Raw genomic sequence first — 20,194 nt, forward strand, 5'->3', positions numbered from 1 at the left:
CGTATCCCTTAGACTAGTCCTTCCAATGGGACTCGTCCTTCCTCTACAAAAGGAAGGGGGTTGGATGAAATGAGCTCTTGGGTCTTTTCCAGCTCTAAATGTTCGAAATCTGTGCCTCAGAAAGGGTCCCTGGCCTGGTTATTGGGAGACCTGAGTTCTGCTACCAGTTCTCTGGACTTCAGTTACCTCCTCTGTAAAATGGACATGTAGTAAAAAAGTAAATAATAATATATGTTATACATATAACAAATATAAAACAATAAAAAAGTAAAAAGGTAAATGATAATATTATATAGTATAATATTATTTATATTATTTTATATTATGTATAAAATAATAAAAAAGTAAAAAGTAAAAAAAAACTGCTGCCTCCCATGAGGCCCTCCTAGGGCTTGTATGAAGACCCCATGTGATAACAGTTTTGGGAGTGTTCTGAGCACCTTGTCCAGTTCCGTTGTGTCTGTTCTCATGCCTGTATTTTGGGGGCTGATAGTCATCATTTACCTGGGGTGGGGCTGTGGGCTTCTGAGAAAGGGACCCTCGGGGTGAGGCAGGGCCTGGGCTGGGACTGCTTGCCTTGATGTGTGTCCTAGCCTGAGCCTCACCTGTCTCTGAGTCATGCTGAGAACATGTTGCAGATTTCCTCCCTGGAGTGGGAGCCCCCAGCCCCCCTTTCTATATCTGCTCCCCTTCTTGGGCAAGAACTGGCTAGATATAGTCCAAGGCAAGAGTAACAGATTGGGCATCAGAGGATTCGAGTCTGAACCTTGACCACTCCTTATCCAGCTGGCCATGGGCCAGCCACTTCCCTTTGTCCTCAGTTTCTTTATTAGTAAAAGGAAGAGGTTGGACTCAATCATCTAAATTTCTGGAAGATTGAGATCCAGGCTTGGACGCAGGATTTAAATCTGGCCGTAGACACTTCCTAGCCGGGTGACCCCTGGGCAAGTCGCTTCACCCCCAAAGCCCAGCCCTTACCACTTTTCTCTGCTTTGGAACCTGTACGCAGTATTGAGTCGAAGATGGAAAATAAGGGTTTAAAAAAAATCAACTCTAAATTTCACTCTAAATCCTGTCACTCCTCTGTATTCCTTGGACAACCTGCTCGTTTCCCTTGAGTGTGGGTCAGTGAGGGGTTCTCCCTGGGGCCAAAGACATCGTCCAGGGGCTCTGGGAAGGGGAAGGAGGGGTCAGGCGGGCTGGACTCGGTGCGTCATTTCACAAACATAGGCGTGATCTGGCTGTACCGTCTCCATTCCCTGACACGGCTCTGTCGGGTCTCTGAGCAAAGTCTTTGGCAATCCTGGAAACAGGAAATGTGTGTGTGCTGAGAGGGGGGTGGGATGAGGCGTTGGCAGTGGGCAGCTTTGTTGGGCTATTGGGGCTCTGGGGGTGGGAGGGAAGGATGAAGTCAGGACTGGAAGATGATGAGTAAGAGAGCGTTGGGGAACCCGCTAGAAGAGTAGAAAGACTATGGGTCTTGGTCTCCGGAAAGACCTAGGTTTGAATGGAGGTTCTAATATGGACTAGCCGGGGAACCTCAGACAACTTAAACTCCCCAGGCCTTCATTTTGGTGTCTGTTAAGCAAAGACCTCCTGCCCAACATGGCGGGGGACGAAGGTAGGGTAAGACTCAGAGAGTGTCTTCCATTGACTCGGCGGGGATGGAGGTGAGTTAATGAAATAAAGCTGTCTAATGTGGAGGGTCTCGGATGCCTGGATCAGAAGTGGATAGATAGTGGAGAGCAAAAGAAGGCATTTCTTTGTGTCATTCCTGCATTTCATGTAGAAATTCTTCTTGATTCTACTGACTCTTTCCTTCGGCATCCCTTGATCCTCTCTGCAGCCTACCCTGGGCTCCAACATCAGCTGCTGGAACTACCCCACCATGATCCCCACCAACCACCCCCGAGTGGACCTTCTCAATGGGCACCTGAACAGTGTTCTCCTGACAGCCATCCACGTTATCCATCAGGGCAATGCTACTGTGGCACACATGGGCACTGCCGATGGGCGCATCCTACAGGTGAGAATGATAACACGACTGCACGGAGGGTCTGGTGGGGGACCCAAGAACTCTGGCAGAGAAGAAGCAGGGTGTGGGGGGAAAGAGTTCTAGGCTTGGAGGCCAGGGACCTGGGTAGAAACCATCATTCTAGATCCAAGACAGTTCTGAAGATCTCATGCTGAAAAATGCTGTCCGCCTCCAGAGAGAGAACTGATGGAGTCTGAATGCAGATCAAAGCATACTTTTTAAACTTTTTAAAATTTTTTTAGGGGTTTTGGGTCTGTTTTCTTTCACAACATGGCTAATAGGAACTATGTTTTGCATGTCTGCACATGTGCACTCTACAACAAATTGTTTGCCTTCTCAAGGAGGGAGGGAAAGAGAGGATCTAGAACTCGAAATTTAAAAACAAATAATGTTAAAATTTGTTTTTACATGTAATTGAGAAAAAATAAGATTATAGAACTCAGGTTAAGATCATTCAGTTTAGGGAACAGCTGGGTGGCTCAGTGGATGGAGAGCCAGGTCTAGAGATGGGAGGTCCTGTGTTCAAATGTAGCTGTGTGATCTTGAGCAAGTCACTTAACCCCTACCCCTTCCCACTCTACTACTACATAATATTGGTTCTAAGACAGAAGGTAAGGGTTAAAAAAAAAGAACCCCTAGTTTAAGAGATGGATGTTAACTGGATGACTAAATATGTGTCTCTTTGCCATGTATGTATTTTTTCTTAATAACTCTTACCTCTTGTCTTAATATCAATTCTAAGAGAGAAGAGAGGCAAGAGCTAGGCAGTTGAGGTTAAGTGACTTGTTTAGGGTCACAGCTAGGAAGTATCTTGAGTCTAAATTTGAACCCAGATCCTCCTGACTCCAAATCTGGCTCTCTATCCATTGTGCTACAGTGATTAGAGTGTGGGGCTTGGAATAGGGAAGACTTGAGTTTGAATCTAGTAGCCTTAGTCACTTACTCCAGGCAAGTCACTGAACCTGTCTGGTCCTCAAGTTTCTTATCTGTAAAATGGAGCTAAAAATAATAAATAATAAATAAAAGAAATAATAAAAAACCTTTGTCTTGTGTCTTATAACCAATACAAATGTCATTTCCAAGAGAGAAGAGGGGTAAGGACTAAGCAATTGGGAGTAAGTGACTTGTCTAGGGTCACACAGCTAGGAAATGTCTAAGGCCACATCTTTCCATCTCTAGGCCTGGTACTCTATCCCTTGAGCCACCTAGATGTTAAATGGGGATAATGATAGTGACTACTTCAAAGGGTTGTTGTTATATGCCAAGCATGGACTAGCTTTTTTTTTTTTAAACTTCACCTTCTATCTTAGAATAAATATTGTGTATTGACTCTAAGACAGAAATGGTAAGGGCTAGGCAATGGGGGTTAAATGATTTATTCAGGGTCACAGCTAAAAAGTAGCTGAGGCCAGATTTGAACCCACAACCTCCCATCTCTGGGCCTGACTCTCCATCTACTGAGCCACCAGCTGTCCCTGGGGCAGTTTTTAAAGGACTACATGAATGTTAGCTATGATGACTGTATTATAAGTTGGAAACTCTCAAGCAATGTCCATTATTTATGTTATTTTTCGGCTCCAGGTGAAGTTGTTCAGATCGCTCAACTACTTGCTCTATGTGTCCAACTTTTCCCTGGGCTCCTCCCAGCCTGTGCATCGAGATGTCAGCCGCCTTGGCAACCACCTGCTTTTCAGCTCTGGGAATAAAGTAAAGCCTGGACCTTCAATGGGGAGCACACACATGGGTTTCATTTCCTGCAGGGGGATGTCACCAAAGGGGATGGGGAGCACCCCTCTAGTCCTAGCCAGGCCTTCTTTAAGGGAAATGACCTCATCTCAATTCCAGAAGCATTTATTAAACAACCAGCTTCCAAGGACAGGAAGGGCCCTTTGCTTAATGAGAAATAAAAAAGTAGACATGATGCAGGTCCTACCTTCAAGGAATTCCAATCTAATCAGCTTGTAATCTGATGTGTTCAGGGGGAATCAGAGAATCAGACCTGGCCAGGTCTGGGGAAAGTACTCAGAGAAATTTGAGGAGGGAGTGATCCCTGCCTACTTGAGGGGGACAGATGGAGGGGAAGGGACACAGAGTCAGGATGGCTTCATGGAGGTGTCCAGCCCTGAGATGGGCCTAGAAGGAAAAGAGAAACTTTAGGAAATGGAGATAGAAGGGGACCAAAGTGGATTACAGGATTACAAGAATAACAAAGAGTTAGATAAAGGTCAAATAAGAAGACACAGAGTGTCTTCTCTTTGTTTGGGGTACATGAAGGAGAGTTAAATGAAACTGGGCTTGATAGAATGTGGAGGGTCTTGAATACCAGCAAAGTTGATACCTTATTTGGTAGACAATAGGGAACCACCAAAGGCCTTTGAGTGCAGGTGTGACTTGATGAGAGGTGTGCCTTAGGATGGATACTTGGGCAGATGGTGAAAGAGGAATTAGGGGAAAGCCTGGTTCATGCTTTGATGGAACTCTGATTAGGGGAAGAATAAGACAAATGGCAATAGACAACAATAATATTCAGAATGCACATGGCACATGGTAAAGATATAGAAGTATAAGGCGTGCATGCTATAAGAGGTGACAGGCTAGAGTCCTCCCAGATTCCCTTATGGAAGTCCCCAGCCCTTAGTCCAAGGCTGCTTAAAAGGGTGAGGAACAGGGTCTTTCTCTCTCTCCCTCTCCTCTTTTTTCCTCTCCCTCTCTCTCTCTCTCTTTCTCCCTCTCCTTCTCTTTCTTCCTCTCCCTTCTCCCTCTCTCTCCCTCTCTCTTTTTCCCTCCCTCTTTCTCTCTCTCTTTCTCCCTCTCTCTCTCTTTTTCCCTTTCCCTCTTTCTCTTTCTTCCTCTCCCTTTCCCTCTCTCTTCCCCTCCCCCTCTCTCTCCTCTCTCTTTCTCCCTCCCTTTCCCTCTCTCCCTTTCCCTCTCTCTTCCCCTCCTCTCTCTCTCTCTCTCTCTCTGTCTCTCTGTCTCTCTCTCTCTTTCTCTCTCTCTCTCTTTCCCTCTCTCTCTCCCCCCGCCCCTTGATATGACCAATGCCACACCTCTCTTCACAGGTCTTCAAGGTGCCAATTCGAGGCCCTGGCTGCCGCCACTTCCTGACCTGTAAAAGATGCCTGAAAGCTGAGCTCTTCATGGGCTGTGGTTGGTGTGGGGATGTCTGTGCCCGGCAAGAAGAGTGTCCAAGTACTTGGCAGCAGAAGTCCTGCCCACCCCATATTACTGAGGTATGGTCATCTCTTGCCCCTGCCCCTCTATGCCCACTCCCAGAGCAGCTATTCTTTCTCCTGAACCAACTCAGGAAGAAATATTCAAATCAAGTCATGCAGCCCTGACCAAAATCTGCCTCCTTAGTTCCCCAATATACCTACAGAATTCACGGTCTCAGAGTGCTAGGTAGAGTAGGGGCCAGAGGAGGAACAGACACAGGCCATGCCTGCAGGGATCTCACACTTTGGCTGGAGAGACCTACTAGGTGCTGTACACAAAGGGATGAGTACATCAGGCAGGGATCCTTACTTTTTGGTGTGCCCTGGACTCCATGGGCAGCATCTGCTGAAGTCTATGGACCCCTTGTCAGAATCATGTTTTTGAAAGGCAGAAAATAAAATATATAGCTTACAAAGAAAACCCGTTATGTTGAAATAGTTATGAAAATATAAATAAAAATAAGTTCACAGACCCCCTTGTTAAAAACTGTTGCTCTAGGGAAGGTAGGAGATCAGAGGAGGAAGAAGGAAACCATAGGCTGGGGCAGTTAGAGAAGGATGAGGCGAGACCTGCTGGATTTTCCTGGCATGTCTTCAGGCCTTAGGAAGAACACTTTCTTCCAACTTCATTAGGATCTAGAATTCTGGGGGGTGGGCGGGGGGTTGTTTCTCCCAACACACACATACATGGTCTATGTCTGTTACAGTTCCACCCCAAAAGCGGACCCGTGAAGGGCAGTACAAAGCTGACAATATGTGGCTCTAACTTCCACAGCCACTTCCAGAATCTGACCCCAAAGGATCAATGGAAAGTCACTGTGGGCCAGAGTCCCTGCCAGGGGCAGCCTGTGGTCACCTCCCAACTGAAGTACGTGCACGTTCCCCCTACATTCCTGGACTGCTAGGGACCTGTTCTCCTTTATCCCTGTAGGCACCCACTGCATTCTCTCCCTCTGTCCATCCTAGCTGGCACATCACCCAGGTGGGAGCCAGGGGACTCAGGTTCTTATCTCAATGCAGTTTCTTGTTTGACCTTGGATTCATCATGTCTCTTCTCTAGATCTCTCAGTTTCCCTATCTGTAAAATGGGAATAATAATCCTAGTTCTCCCTCCTTCCCTCTCTCTCAGTTGTTTACGAGGTCCCAAGGAGAGATGGGAAGGTACTCTGGAAACTATAAATTGCTACACCAGTGTGAGGGATGATATGTAATAAAAATTCAGAATTCAAATTCAGCAAGCATTTACTGATCACCTGCCATGTTCAAGGCCATGTGCTGTGGGTGCTGTGGGAGAGACAGAGGTAAATAAGGCTAAATCAGTAGGTTTTTTCTTTTCCTTCCTCCCAAACCTATACCTCATCTCAAATTCCCTGTTTCTATTCCTGGCACCGCCATCCATCCATTCATCCAAAGCACTGAAGCTCAGAGCCATCTTGGACTCCTCTCTCCCTCACCTCCCACCCCCACCCCATCCATATCCAGTCAATTGACAAGTCTTGTTTTTCACCTCCATAACATCTCTCCCATTCATCCTCTTTTCATCAGCCCTCACCTTAGCTCAGGCTTTCCTCATGTCTCATGTGTCATAATCTCCTAAGGGGTCTCCCAGCCTGTGTTCTCTCCCCTCTCCCATCCATCCTTCACATCCTTCACACATAATCATCTTAATATGTACAAATCTAACCATGTTACTGACCTACTTCAGAAGGCTTCTCTCAGTGGTCCCCCATTTTCTCCAGGAGATAATCCAGACTCCTTACCTCAGCACTAAAGACTTCAGTCTTCCTTTTTTCAACCTTATTTCAGTCTGTGCTGCAGACAGACTGGATTACTGCCTATTCTCCAGTCTTGGGATGTTCTTTTCCCACCTCTGCTCATTTGCAAAGGTTGTTGTTCCATTCCTGGAACACTCTCCTCATTTCAATCTATTGAAATCCTTCTCTTTCTTTGTCTTTTTTTTTTTTAACTTTATCTTCTTTTTTAGTATCAACTCCAAGACAGAAGAGCAGCAAGGGCTGGGCAATCAGAGTGAGGTGACTTGCCCAGGGTTACACAGTTAGGAAGTGTCTGAGATCAGATTTGAACCTAGGTCTTCCTAACTCCAGCCCTAGCACTCTATCCACTGTGCTGCCTATCTGCCCTGACCCTTTTCTTTCTTAAAGATGTGGCTCAAGTTCTTTTTTCTTCCTCTGAATGTGGGTAGTGTTCTTTTCCATAAATCCCTCAGAATTGTCCTGGATCATTGCATTGCTGCTAGTAGAGAAGTCCATTACATTCTTGTGCCACAGTGTATCAGTCTCTGTGTATACTGTTTTCCTGGTTCTGCTCCTTTCACTCTGCATCAGTTCCTCAAGTTCTTCTCCACATACCCTTCCCCAATTCACTCACTCCCCCAGCTAGAAGCAATCAATCCCTCCCTAATCTTCTCATCCTTCTCTCTATGGCCTCACCTGTGTACTTAACTTATGTTTTACTTAACTTATGTATTGTAGTGGTTTGCCTATTTGTTTTATTATCTTACTAGGTTGTAATGTCCTTGAGGGCAGGTACTCTTCTGTTTTTGTGTCTCTAGTACAGAGTCTTACACTTAGTAGGCATTTAATAAAAATTGACTGAATTGATCAAGATCTAGTCTTTGCCTTCTAGGACCTCACAGTCAGATCGATGTACAAGACTCGTAAGAGTACCCTACTGGGAACTATGATTAATTCTATTAGAGATATGGAGAGGGACATCTAGGTGGTCCAATAGATAGAGAGCCAGGCCTGGAGACAGGATGTCCTGGTTTCAAATCTGGTCTCAGATACTCCCTAGCTATATGACTTAAACCCAAATGCCTAGCCCTACTGCTCTTCTGCCTTAGAACTAATCTTTAGTATAAAGGGTTAAAAAAGGGAAATTTCCCCCCCTGAGAGAGGTGGCATTTGAGTTGGGCCCTGAAGGATGGACTTTATAGCCATAAGCAGAAATAGATTCAGAGAAAAGGGGAACCAAGCATTTACTAAGTGCTTATGTGTGCCAGGCATTGCGCGAAGTGCTTTACACATATTATCTCATTTGATAGAGTAAGTGTTGAAGATTTCAGGCATGAGCAAAAGTTAAAGTATATTTGGGGAGTAGTAAGTAGTTCAGGCAGATTAGGACAGGTTATATGATGGGCAGAATTAGGAGACAAAGCCAGAAAGGGAGATTGGGTCCAGATTTTGGAGAGTCTCAGATGCCAGGGTAAGGGCTGAGTCCATCTCCTAACTCTGCTCATGATCACTTGCCCTTTCTCATGCCCAGGATGCTCTTCCTCCTCATCTCTGCTTTCTGGCTTCTTTCAGATCTTGCTTATTTTTAAAAGATTTTCTTTTACCAATTATAGGTAATAACTCAGATCCCACTTATAAGCTCACCTTCAAGGAGCCTCTCCTGATCCCTATTAATATTAGTTGCTTCTCTCTGCTGATTATCTGCAACCTACCCTGCATATGTCCCTTTTGTACATAGTTATTTACATGTTGTGCCCCACATTAGACTGTGAGGTCTTTGAGAGCAGGAACTATTTTTTGCTTTTCTTTGTGTCCTTAGTGTTTTTACCACAAAGTGTCTAGAATTAGTAGCTTAATAAATGCTTGTTGACTTGTTAGCTAGAAAGTATCATAGGTGAGTAAGATGAAGTTTGGGAGGATCTGAAGTGGGCAAGAGGGAAGGTTTTGGACATAAGATTTCAACTGTACTAATTTTTCCCCTGGACCTCCCAAGTTCCAAGAAGGACTTTGTGGAACAGTTAGAATGTCTGCTGGTGGCATCAAGTTCACAGGCTCCTGGTCCTGCAAATGTCACCCTCACCGTCTCAGCAATAACTTCCAAATATCCATTTCAGCTGAATGGGTCTTCAGTCCTGAGTGGTTTCTCCTTTGTGGTGAGTTTTTTTATTGTCATGGGTGAGTAGGGGAGGTAGCAGGGGTGTGCTGGGAGACTGAGCCAAAGTGGTAGACATTGGGTTGCTGATCAGATGTTCTTTTGGCTTTTCTCCTGTGTATCTGGGTAGGAGCCAGTGGTGACATCCATTGTCCCCCTGTTTGGCCCTCAGGCCGGTGGCACTCAGCTCACCATCAAAGGACAAAACCTGAACGTAGGGACCAGTCGTCTGGTGTTGGTTAATGGAACCGAATGTCACCTTAATCGGTGAGTAATGCCTTGGCACTGAAGGATGGCACCTGGGCATGGTTAGAGGGTACTTGTTGCTATGATGTATTATTCTCTTTCTGAGGGGAAAGCAATCCATGAGCATTTATAAAGCACTAACTGTGTGCAGTTTATTGTGCTTAAGTCTTGGAAATACAAAGATATAAAAACAAACCAGTCATTGCCCTGACAGGCTTATATTCTCTCTGAAGATGGTGGGAGATGATATATGCATTGTAAGGGATAAAAATTAAAGGTTGGACTAAATTTATGAGAAATGTGGTCACCTTAATTATTACTCAAGTCAGAATGACTTTTTAAACAATTTATTTATAAAATAGAGGGAAAGAGTGAAAGTTAAGGAAATCAGAGAGAGAAGATAATTACTCTGGCCTGGTCCAAACCAGGCAAGGCTTTAGAGGCCCCAGCAAAGGGGGCCCAGAGGTAAATTACACAAGGGTTTTAACCATTAAGAGGCATCGCTTGAGGCTAGTACCTTTCAGAAAAGCCAGGAAAAGGAATTAGTCTTTTTCACTCACCCACATGGTAGTTCTAAGGGAAAAGTCCAGGAGCAGTCCAAGGTCCCAAGCTGGAGCTCCTTCAAGTTCAAGTTAAAAGTGAAAGATCTCCTCACAGGAAATTCTTGCCACTTTTAAAAACCATTCCTTTAGTCACTTCCTGTGCCTTCCTTCCACTTTACGTGGATGAATTACAGATAAAGCTTTGCTTAGGACTGCCCAGGGGGCATTCAGTGGATTCTGATTTGTCACCCACTATCTCACATGTGGATCACAGACCTCCCCATACTTAAGGATAAGTGGGGTGTATACACTTCTGATGATTAAATCTAAAAATGGGCAGAGGAAAGTGAATCCCATCTTCATAGCATACACGTGCATTTAAAATGTACATACAAGGCAAGTAGCATTTACATTGAGCTTTGAATGAAATCAGAGGTTCTGAGAGTCAGAGGGGAGGGCGAGAGTAAATTCTAGGCTTGGGGGACAACCTATGCAAAGGCAGAGAACTAAGAGAACAAATAGTTTGTTTGAGGAAAAGCAAGAAAGTCAATTGGACTTAGTATGTCAAGGGAAGAATGTATAGTAAGGCTGGAAAGAAAGAAGTTTGTGTTTTATTCAAGAGATTATAGGGAACCCCCAGAGCTTCTGGGTCAGGGAAGTGACACAGTCAGACCTATATTTTAGGAATGTCATTTTGGAAGCTATATAGGTTGGAGATGAGAAAGCCCAGAGGCAAGGAGACTGATTCAAAGGCAGTAAGGTCTGAACTGAGGTTGTGGCTATGGAGAAAAAAGAAGAAGAATAGCTAATACTTATATAGTGTTTGTTATGTGCCAGGAACTACGCTAGCTACTTTACAATTATGATCTCGTCTGATTCTCCCAACAACCCTGGAAGATAGGCACTATTATTATCACCATTTTACAGATGAGGAACTGAAGCAAACAGAGGTTAAGTGATTTAAAATGTCCAAGATCACATACAAATAATAAGTATCAGAGGTTGACTTTGAACTCAGGTCTTCTGACTCTAGGCCCAGCCCTCTATCCTCTCCAACAACCTAGCTGAATGAAAGAGATGTGGTTTTGTTTTTTTTTTTTTTTATTTTATTTTTATTGTTACATAAAACACACTTCCATATTGATAATTGTTGCAAGAGCTCCGTCATATGAAACCAAACCCCCAAAATAAAACTGTAAATACACTGATGCGAAAGATAGTCTGTTTTGATCTGCCTCTGTTCAACTCCCAATGGTCTTTCCAAAGGAGATGTTTTGGATAAAACTTAATTTGATTTGTGGGATGAGAGAATGAGGAATTGAGAATTACACTGAGACTGCTACCATGAGTGAATGAATAGTGGCACCCTGGACAGAAATAGAGAAGTTGAGAGGAGGGGTGAATTTTGGGGGAAAGATGATGAGCTCTGTTTTATTGAATTTAAGGCGTCTACAGGATATTACAATGTTGAATAAGCTGCAGGACTCATGCTCAGGAGAAAGACTAGGGATGGATATATAGGTCTGAGCATCATCTACATTGAGCTGGAAGTTGATAAGATCACCAAGAATAAGTGTAGGGAGGGGAGAGAAGACAGCCTAGGACAAAACCTTGGGGAATCTGTCACTGTTAGGAGGTGATCTATGAATGATGGCAGCAAAAGAGACTGAGAAAGAACAGACAGGTAAGAAGAGAACCCAGAGACTGCAGTGTCATAAAAACCCTGGAGGGGAAGGAGTATCCAGGAGGAATGGTGGTCCTTGGTGCCAAATACTGCAGTGGTGGAAAAGGATTGCAAAAGATCACCAGATTTGGCAACTAAGAGATCATTGGAAGCTTTGGAGAGGGCATTTTCAGTTAAGTGATGTGATCAGAAGCCAGACTGCAAAGGGTTGATAAGTGAATTAGAAGAGAGGAAGTAGAAGCAATATGTAAATATTTATAGTTCTTTCTAGGAATTTGGCTATGAAATAGAGGAAAGATACTATAATAGTTGAAGGAGATGGTAGGGTCAAGGCAAGCTATGGGAGAGCTTATAAGCAGCCAGAGATAAGCCAATTGAAAGGGAAAGATCGAAGAGTAGGAGAGCAGGAGCAGGATTCTTATAGGAAGGGGGACAGAAAATAAAGTCCTTTTCTCACCTTCCTCAGTGATTGTATTGTAGTATGTCAGAGGAGATAGAAGGGGATGGGATCAAGGGTCTAAGAGGAGTTGCATTTGGCCCTGGAGGATTGCCCGTTGTTTATCAGAGACTGGAATAAAGGAGAAGAGAATAGGAGATGATGTCAGAAGGTTTTGAGATGTAGAGGAGATAGTTGGGAATGGAAGAAGAAGGGCCTCTTAGTAAACAGTCTTTTTTTTTTTTTCCTTCTCCTATCTTCCCCCAGAACGGATGAACAGCAGCTTCTGTGTAGCACACCACCAGGAGGGGCTGAGGCCAGTGTCCCCATCAGCTTGTACATTGGGGGTGCTGAGATCCCTCCCTCTTGGTCTTTCCAATATCGGAACAATCCCAAAATCTTCAGCATCTCCCCCAATTGCAGTTATTCGTGAGTTCCCATGTTTCCCTTTGTCTAATCACTTTCCCTTTCTCCACCCCCAATCCCAAATGAGGATTTGAGGAGTTACTGGGGGTTTATCAATAACTCTTAATTCTAGGTCTATGTTTCCCTTTGGGGTATGTCTTCTCAGGGCCCCACTATCCTTTGGGTAGATTCTGGTTCCCCCCTTGACTCAAGCATTCCTGGGTGTAGGTGGTTCCCCCTCTCCTTCCTGGGGGCTTTTGTTCTCCAGAGGATTCTTCTGGGAAAGGGGACAGAAAATAAAATCCTTTTCTCACCTTCCCCAGTGGCTCCCGCATTACCATCCGGGGCCAGAATCTGGATGCTGTGTGGCAGATGGTTACCACCTTTGAGGATGAGCACAAGAAAATGAAGACCCTGGTGAGCAGACCTTAGGTAGTTTTTTTCTGAGACTTTTCCCTCTCTTTCCTTCCCACTTCAGCTTGTATAAGTCATGCTGGACCTCAACCTCCATGTTAGGTACTGGGAAGAAGTATTGTCAAGGTTCGTCCCCCAAGTGGAGGTGGATGCTCCGCAATCTCTCCAGGGGCAGAGATCTCCTTCATATACTGGATCCAGAGCTAGAGTTTTGACCAGCCCATAAGCTTCTCTATCTTTGGCCCTCAGGAATGCAACAATACAACTCTCCCCACTGAACGTGTATGCGTGGCTCCTGCCTATGATAACCTGCCAGGTCGGGGACCAGTATGGGGCATTCTGAGAATCAGTGGAGATGGCTCCATCCTCTACTCCAGCTCCAATTTTCCATTCTACTCCAAGCCCCACATCCATTCCCGTCTGGGTCCTCTGAAGATTGAGCAGGGCTCTGTGGAAATGAAGGTTTGTATAGGGGCTGGGGGAGGGAAGCAATTGAGGCTTGAGCTCCTGGACCCTTGAATCCAAGAGAGCCCTGGCCTCCTGGGAATGGGAAGCCACTGGCAGGAGAAGAAGGAAATCAGAGGTGGCTTTGGGGAGAGGTTAATGGCAATGGAGAAAAGGGACTTGGTTGGAGGAGGGGTAGGGGAGAAAGCATATGTCCTGTTCACAAGGATGGGATTCCCTGCAGATTTCGGGACTAAGCGCTGTGGCCTCCTGCATGGATGTGAACATGACTGTGGGTGGCCAGAGCTGTCATGCCAACCTGAAGAATAATCCCGTGATCTGCTATGTTCCTCCCACCCTGTCCATCCCCCATGGTGGAGCTCCCCTGCAGGTAGAGAGATTTCTGGGCTCCTGAGGTCTCAGCAGCAGTCCCCTTGTCTCTCTGAACTTCAGATTCCCAGTCTAAGCATAGAACTGGAGGAGTAAGGGAAGAACAACTGGAGCCAGAGCCCTCGAATACAGGGCTCCTAAACCCTGGGCCCACTTCTGCCATCGCAGATCCCCTGCCATCTGGGAGGGGTGATTTTGCTCAGTAGTCCCAAGAGTGGGATCACAGCAGAGAGCTTCTAGCAACACTTGGGCAGCCTCATCAGGGCAAGGGGAAGGCACACCATCATGGAGTGTGTCATGGAGGCTCAAGGCTCCCCAGCCCATTAGATAAGTTGAAAGCTTATCTAACAGATCCAGGGAAGCCAGAAGTGGAGTTGTGAGAGGGAGGCTGCTGGGGAGTGGGTAGTGTTATACCAACCTGGGCTCTGGCACGATAAGGCTTAGCCTGCCTGGGTTCAAAGCCCAAGGGGTCTAAGCTCGATCTGGTTGGTCCCTAGATCTGCATTAATGGGGTATGTCAGAACATCGGTAACGTGGTGCAGAGCTCCTCACAGTTCCTACAAATCTTCATCGGAGTGTTCTTGATCATCATCATACTGGCAGCCTGCATCCTATCCTTACTGCTTTTCAGGTTCTGGAGAAAGAAGATTAAGAGGCAAGGTGAGTCTCTCTGTCTCCCCAGCCTCCCCTCACCCTTACATCTATCTATTCATCCCCCTAACAATCTGGGAAGCTGAATGGGTGTCGGGTGACATCATCCCTCCAGGTGCTCATGGGCCCCAATGGAATAGTGGTTTCAACTGGCTGGGCCCCGTGTCTTTGTGGCCCTGACATGGGAGTAGCTTGAGATTGGATGGTAGAGTACAAATTGGACAGCAAGATAGAAATGAAAGAGGCAGATTTTATCTCAGTGTAAGAAAAAACATCCCAATAGTTAGAGGCAGAGAGATGGAGGTGCCATAGCATAGATTAAGTGATTAAGTAGAGTACACCCCGATAGAGTACTGGGTCTGGAGTCAGGGAACCCCAAGTTCGAATTTGATCTCAGACACTTAAAAAAAAAAGCTTGTTGGTCACATTGTTAAAGGAATTTATTTAGGTGCAGGTTGGGCTAAACACTTTGGAATAAAAAAAAAACAACTGCATTTTAGACCTGGCTCTGCACTGGCTCCAGGGTAATCTGGCCACATCACTTCTCCCCATGGAGGCCTCAGCTCTAAAATGAGAAGGTTGAACTGTGTGATCTCCAAAGATTGTCCCACCTCTGCTATTTTTTACTCTCTGTTGTGAGTCCCCCTTCCCGCTCTAACATTCCAATGTTCTGGGTTCTAAGGCCCTTGCCAGGTCTGCTAGTTGATGTTCTGGGTTCTAAGGTCCCTCCCAGCTCTGCCAATCTATGTTCTGCTTTCTGAGCTCCCAGCCCAAGCTCTGGTGACTTGTTATTCTAAGTCTGTGCCCTTGGGACCAGGCTCCAACAATGGAGAATTATAATTCATGATAGCACCCATTATGCTCTGCACGATGACTCAGAAACTTGCATGTCTATTATCAATCAATCAAAAAATTATTAAGTATCTACTGAGCGCAGAGGGAGTCTCTCCCCACTCGAATTCATCCTCCACACAGCTGCCAAAGTGATTTTCTTAAAGTGTAGGTCTGACGGTATCACCCTCCCCCCAGTCCCCCACCCTGCCACTCAAGAATTCCAGTGGCTCCCTATTACCTCTGGGATAAAATAGAACAAGCTCCTTTATTTGGCGGCATTTAAAGATCTTTATCTCCTGGCCCCTTCTTTCCTTTCCAGTCTTCTTAGACCCCTGCTCACTCATGACAATCATCCCTATACCCTTGCCTTGCCTGACCCTCATGCCATGACCCTGTCACACACACACACATTTCTGTTTGCCTCCGTTTCTCCATCTGTAAAATAGGGGTGATAATAATAGCACCTCCCTTCCAGGACTGTTGTGAGGACCAAATCAGATAATATGTGAAATGTGCCTGGCACATCATAAATGTTTGTTGCCTCTCAAAGTGGAAGAAGCCATCTCATGAGGTTGTTAAAGGAATGCCTACTTATCTATGGTCTCCCTCCTCACCTCCAACTCTTAGAATCCCCGGCTTCCTTTGAGACTCAGGCCAAATGCCACCTCATGTAGGAGGCTTTCTTTCCCCATCTCTCTCTACCCAGAACTATGAATGCCTGCCCCTCTAACACTTCCTTCCAGCAACTCTGTGTATGCCTTGTAGGTGACTTTTTATACAGCTTCTCTCTCCCCTTAGAATGTAAGCTCACTGGGGGCAGCTGGGTGGCTCAGTAGATGGAGAGCCAAGCCTAGAGATGGGAGGTCCTGGGTTCAAATCTGGCCTCAGACACTTCCTAACTGAGTGACCCTGGGCAAGTCACTTAACCCCCATTGCCTAGCCTTTGGAACCAATACATAGTGTTCATTCTAAGACAGGAGGTAAGGATTTTTGTTTTTTTTCAATGCTTGGCTTTATCTGCTGGGCCACCAGTGACTCTCTGTGTTAGATCTGCCATTAGGGACTACCTAAACCTCATGGCAGGGGGAAGTAAGAAGACCCCCTTCAATAATCCTGTGGAATTCTGTTCATTCTGAACCCATGCCTCAGAGGGTTTCTCCTAGATCTTTCCTGCTGGAGCAAAGAGTGGATGATGTGGGTTACTTAGATATATTTGTTTAGCTGGATAATGCCACTTTATATGGAAAGACATTGGAAGAACTTGAAAGGAGACTAATACAAGAATTATTAGATTGGCCAGAGGCTGTTCATTATAAGTTGTCAATGGCTAAGTGTTGGTTTTGCCTAGTCAGCAGGCCACATGAAGTCACAACAGGGTACTAACCCTGTGGCTCTCATCATCTGGTCCTGCCTGAAGAATTACTGGGATCTCAATTCTGGAGTTTGATGGTTATGAAGAACAGTATACGGCAAGGGGAGAAGGAAGGGGAGGGGATCCAGCCCAGACTCCCTGGCACATTTTGGAAATTGCTGGGATGAGAAAAGTAGCCGGGCCTTTCATTGTGTTACGCACATGCCAGTGTTGGTTTTTGTGGATCCACACAGATTTTTTTTATGTCACACACTAATGCCAGCCTAGATCCAGAAAGATCAATGATCGTTGGAGGCTAATGGTTTCCCCAATAGAAGGCTCATCGATCGGGGCACCTGTTCTCCCATCCACAAACTGGTTTGATTGGCCTTGAAGTGGGCTGTCCCTAAAAAACATGGGGACTGTGTGTTCAGAGCTTAATTATGGGTAAGAACAGACAACATCTTGTTGACTTATGTTCTGACAAGTGCTAAATTCGATGCCACCCACCAGCTGTGGCCCCAGTCATCTCTGAGTTCAGTGTGCATTACTTGACATGAAGAACCAATTTGAAAATAGATGCTCCATCCCATGTATCAGAAATGACTCGTCTGGATGGTGGAGGATGAGGTCGATCTGTGACCAGAAGGCCCCTAAAAGACAGAAGCAGGGTGAAGAGCCAGGGGCTTTCTCTGGAGAGGGTATGATTGTTAGAAGCAAGGTTTTATAGCTTTGGACCAGGCCTCCCCTCTCAGTCTGAAAGGAATGACTGCTGATGAATCTGGCTGAATGAAAACAGGCCTACGAGTCGCGATGACCCTCAGGAATCAGAACTCGCACCTGGGAAAGTACCTGCCTACTATAAAAGTGGCAGCTGTTGGAACTTTATCATGAGCTTTACACGTCAAACTATAAGAAATCCTACATAATAAGGTGCTGTGTGATACTGGACAAATCACTTCACCCCTCTCTGGACCCGTTTCCTTAGCTATAAAATGAGAGAGTTGGACTCGAGGTCCCTCCTAGCTCTAGATCTGTGATCCTGCCAGTCTAGGGCTATAAAAGCTATTAAAAAAAAAGGGCACCCTAAGCCAAGAGGATCTTGGACTCTGGCACAAAATGGTTCTGTGAGCTCCAAAAAGCAGCAGATTACAAGAAGTGAGATTTGTGTACCTGGAATATTCTAAGGAAAGAACAATTAGGACTCAGATTAAGCTGTTTACCTGAGAAACATAAGCAGCCATAGATTAATTATTTTTTAATCTCTTACATTCTGACTTAGAATCAATACTAAGTATTGATCCTAAGGCAGAAGAGTGGTAAGGACTAGGCATTGGGGGCCCAGAGTCACACAGCCAGCAATAGATTTATGAAGCCATTATTGGCTTTTTATCTCTGGGAAGGGACCCAGGAGAATATTCAGTAGTTGATTTCTTTCTCTTTTTTTTAAATTTAAATTTAAAATTTTTAGTTTAAATTTAAATTTAATTTAAATTTTATTTGCTCCAGTAATATTTTATTTTTTCCCCAATTACATGCAGAGCAATTTTTAACATTCGTTTTCTCTCATTTTGAGTTCTAGATTCTTTCCTTCCCTTCCTAAGACAGTAAGCATTTTGATAAAGGTTACATATGTGATAACATAGTACAATTGATTTCACTGGTAGTTGTGTCCTAGGAGTGTCAGTCTGATCCCCACCCATCCCAGGTGTATGCAGGCATAGCTGCCCAGCCAGCAGCCACTGGGGCTCCTATAGTGGCCGAAGTGGGATGAGGGAAGTCTACTCAGTGTATGCCTTCTCTGCCAAGCTGCATTTCCATCAGGATGGAGATCCTGAGATTATGTTACTCAAGAATATGCTTTGCCTGGAAGAAATGAAGAGATGGAGAATTATGCTGTGACATCCACCCCCCAGGGGCTCCTCAACCTGAGCATTTTAATTGTTCCCTGCTAAATCTGCTACGGCCACCAAAGCCTCAGTGGACTCAGCATGTGGCTTTTCTAGTGCATGTCTGCAATGCCACCAGGAAAGATGCCAAAGGCTTTATTCCATACACCTGGATGTGTAGGGGAGAGCCAACTGCTGGGATCTGTGCTTTGGCGTCTCTGAGGATGGGGAAGGGAGAGAGACTAATGACTAGTGAGTCACTTGATTGAGTGACCGACGGACAGAGGCCTCTTGTCTAGCTGTGGCCTCAGCTCAGAAGAGCCAGGAGAGGAACAAACAATGCCATAAGACCTGGGTTTACTGGCAAGGGATTTGATTCTTGCTATAAAATATTTTTAGAGTCCCAGGAAAACAAACTAGCAGAACAATGAAGATGCTGCCCCATAAAAAGTAGACGCGGGTAGTCTGCTGGTCTAGAAAATTTCCCTGGAGAATGGCTGGGGCCCTTTCAAGACCTCCAGTTTCCTAGGGAGGCTCTCTCTCAGTCAGGAAAAGGGTCCACATATGGAAGGGACATGAGAGATAATCTAAGTTCAACTTTCTCTTACAGAAGGAGAAACTGAAGCCTGAAGAGGTATAGGTCCTAATTCTTAGAACCAGGGTTTGAACCCCAGTCTGCTGGTTCCAAATCCCATACTTTCTTTTCTTTTCTTTTCTTTTTTTTTTTTTAATAAACCCTTACTTTCCATCTTATAATCAATACTCTGTATTGGTTCCAAGGCAGAAGAGCAGTAAGGTCTAGGTAATGGAGGTTAAGTGACTTGCCCAGGGTCACACAGCCAAGAAATGTCTGAGGTCACATTTGAACCCACAACATTCCATCTTTAGGCCTGGCTCTCAATCCACTGAGCCACCTAGCTGCTGCCACCCCCTCTCCATGCTTTCCTCACTACTGTCACATTGTCTCCTGATTGCTAAGGAGTTCTGTACCTGCTTGACAACTAAGTTATTCCTTCTTTTCCCCCTTTGAGTGAGGGAGGGGACCTTTATTATTGTCTTCCTCTCCTCTCTTGGGGGAAAAATGCTTCAATTAACTCAACCTTCAGTTTATTTTCAAGACTGCCCCTTTCCCTTTCTGGCAGGGAAGATGGATTATCACTTTTTTTTGCAGATGGGTAGACTGAGGTCCAGAGAAATATGAATTGCCTAAGAATTTGTGGTCTAGCCTGGACTAAAATCCAAGCCTTTTGCTTCCTGAGATGGAAAGCCCTGCACCACTGAATACCTTGAGAGAGGCTGTTCTCTCACAGAAATCTCTCTTTGCTTAGACCGACTAGGTTCTCTAGAGAGGAGCCGTCCAGCCATCTCTCTGCCCCTGCTTCCGTCAGACACTGATTACCGGAACGGCATTGGTAAGGAAGTAATCCTAGAGAAAGGCTGGGAAGGGGGCCTGCTTACTCATCGCCTCATTTCCCTTCCTCTTCATTTCTCTGCAGTCCTTAGCCCCACAGTAGGACCTGGACTTTTTCAAGTTTCATCACCTACAGGCAACAGCAGTGGCTCTAGGGTCTCCCTCCTTCGGGTAAAGTCCATCTGTATGGGAGACCTGAATTCTGAGCTCCTGGCTGAGGTGAAGGATGTCCTCATCCCCCCTGAAAGGCTCTTCACACACGATGATCAAGTCATTGGCAAAGGTGTGGGCTGACAAGGATGTCTCGGGGGCTGGTCAGGGTAAAGGTAGGGGCTTGTGCTAGG

At 45.4% G+C, this 20,194-nt stretch overlaps 1 protein-coding gene across 1 annotated transcript in view; it reads left to right on the plus strand.

Moving 5' to 3' along the window:
- MST1R (macrophage stimulating 1 receptor) overlaps positions 1-20,194 on the plus strand; it is a 39,807-nt gene that overhangs the window by 13,579 nt on the left and 6,034 nt on the right. The window contains exons 5-17 of the mRNA XM_044676771.1: positions 1,847-2,026; positions 3,617-3,742; positions 5,095-5,265; positions 5,955-6,115; positions 8,995-9,154; positions 9,284-9,420; positions 12,329-12,490; positions 12,790-12,883; positions 13,130-13,342; positions 13,569-13,715; positions 14,212-14,374; positions 19,768-19,851; positions 19,936-20,133. Of these exons, the coding sequence (XP_044532706.1) occupies positions 1,847-2,026; positions 3,617-3,742; positions 5,095-5,265; positions 5,955-6,115; positions 8,995-9,154; positions 9,284-9,420; positions 12,329-12,490; positions 12,790-12,883; positions 13,130-13,342; positions 13,569-13,715; positions 14,212-14,374; positions 19,768-19,851; positions 19,936-20,133 (1,996 nt within the window). The remainder of the gene's footprint in view (positions 1-1,846; positions 2,027-3,616; positions 3,743-5,094; positions 5,266-5,954; positions 6,116-8,994; positions 9,155-9,283; positions 9,421-12,328; positions 12,491-12,789; positions 12,884-13,129; positions 13,343-13,568; positions 13,716-14,211; positions 14,375-19,767; positions 19,852-19,935; positions 20,134-20,194) is intronic.

The sequence above is a fragment of the Gracilinanus agilis genome, chromosome 1 (assembly GCF_016433145.1).
Source record: "Gracilinanus agilis isolate LMUSP501 chromosome 1, AgileGrace, whole genome shotgun sequence".
Classification (NCBI taxonomy): domain Eukaryota; kingdom Metazoa; phylum Chordata; class Mammalia; order Didelphimorphia; family Didelphidae; genus Gracilinanus; species Gracilinanus agilis.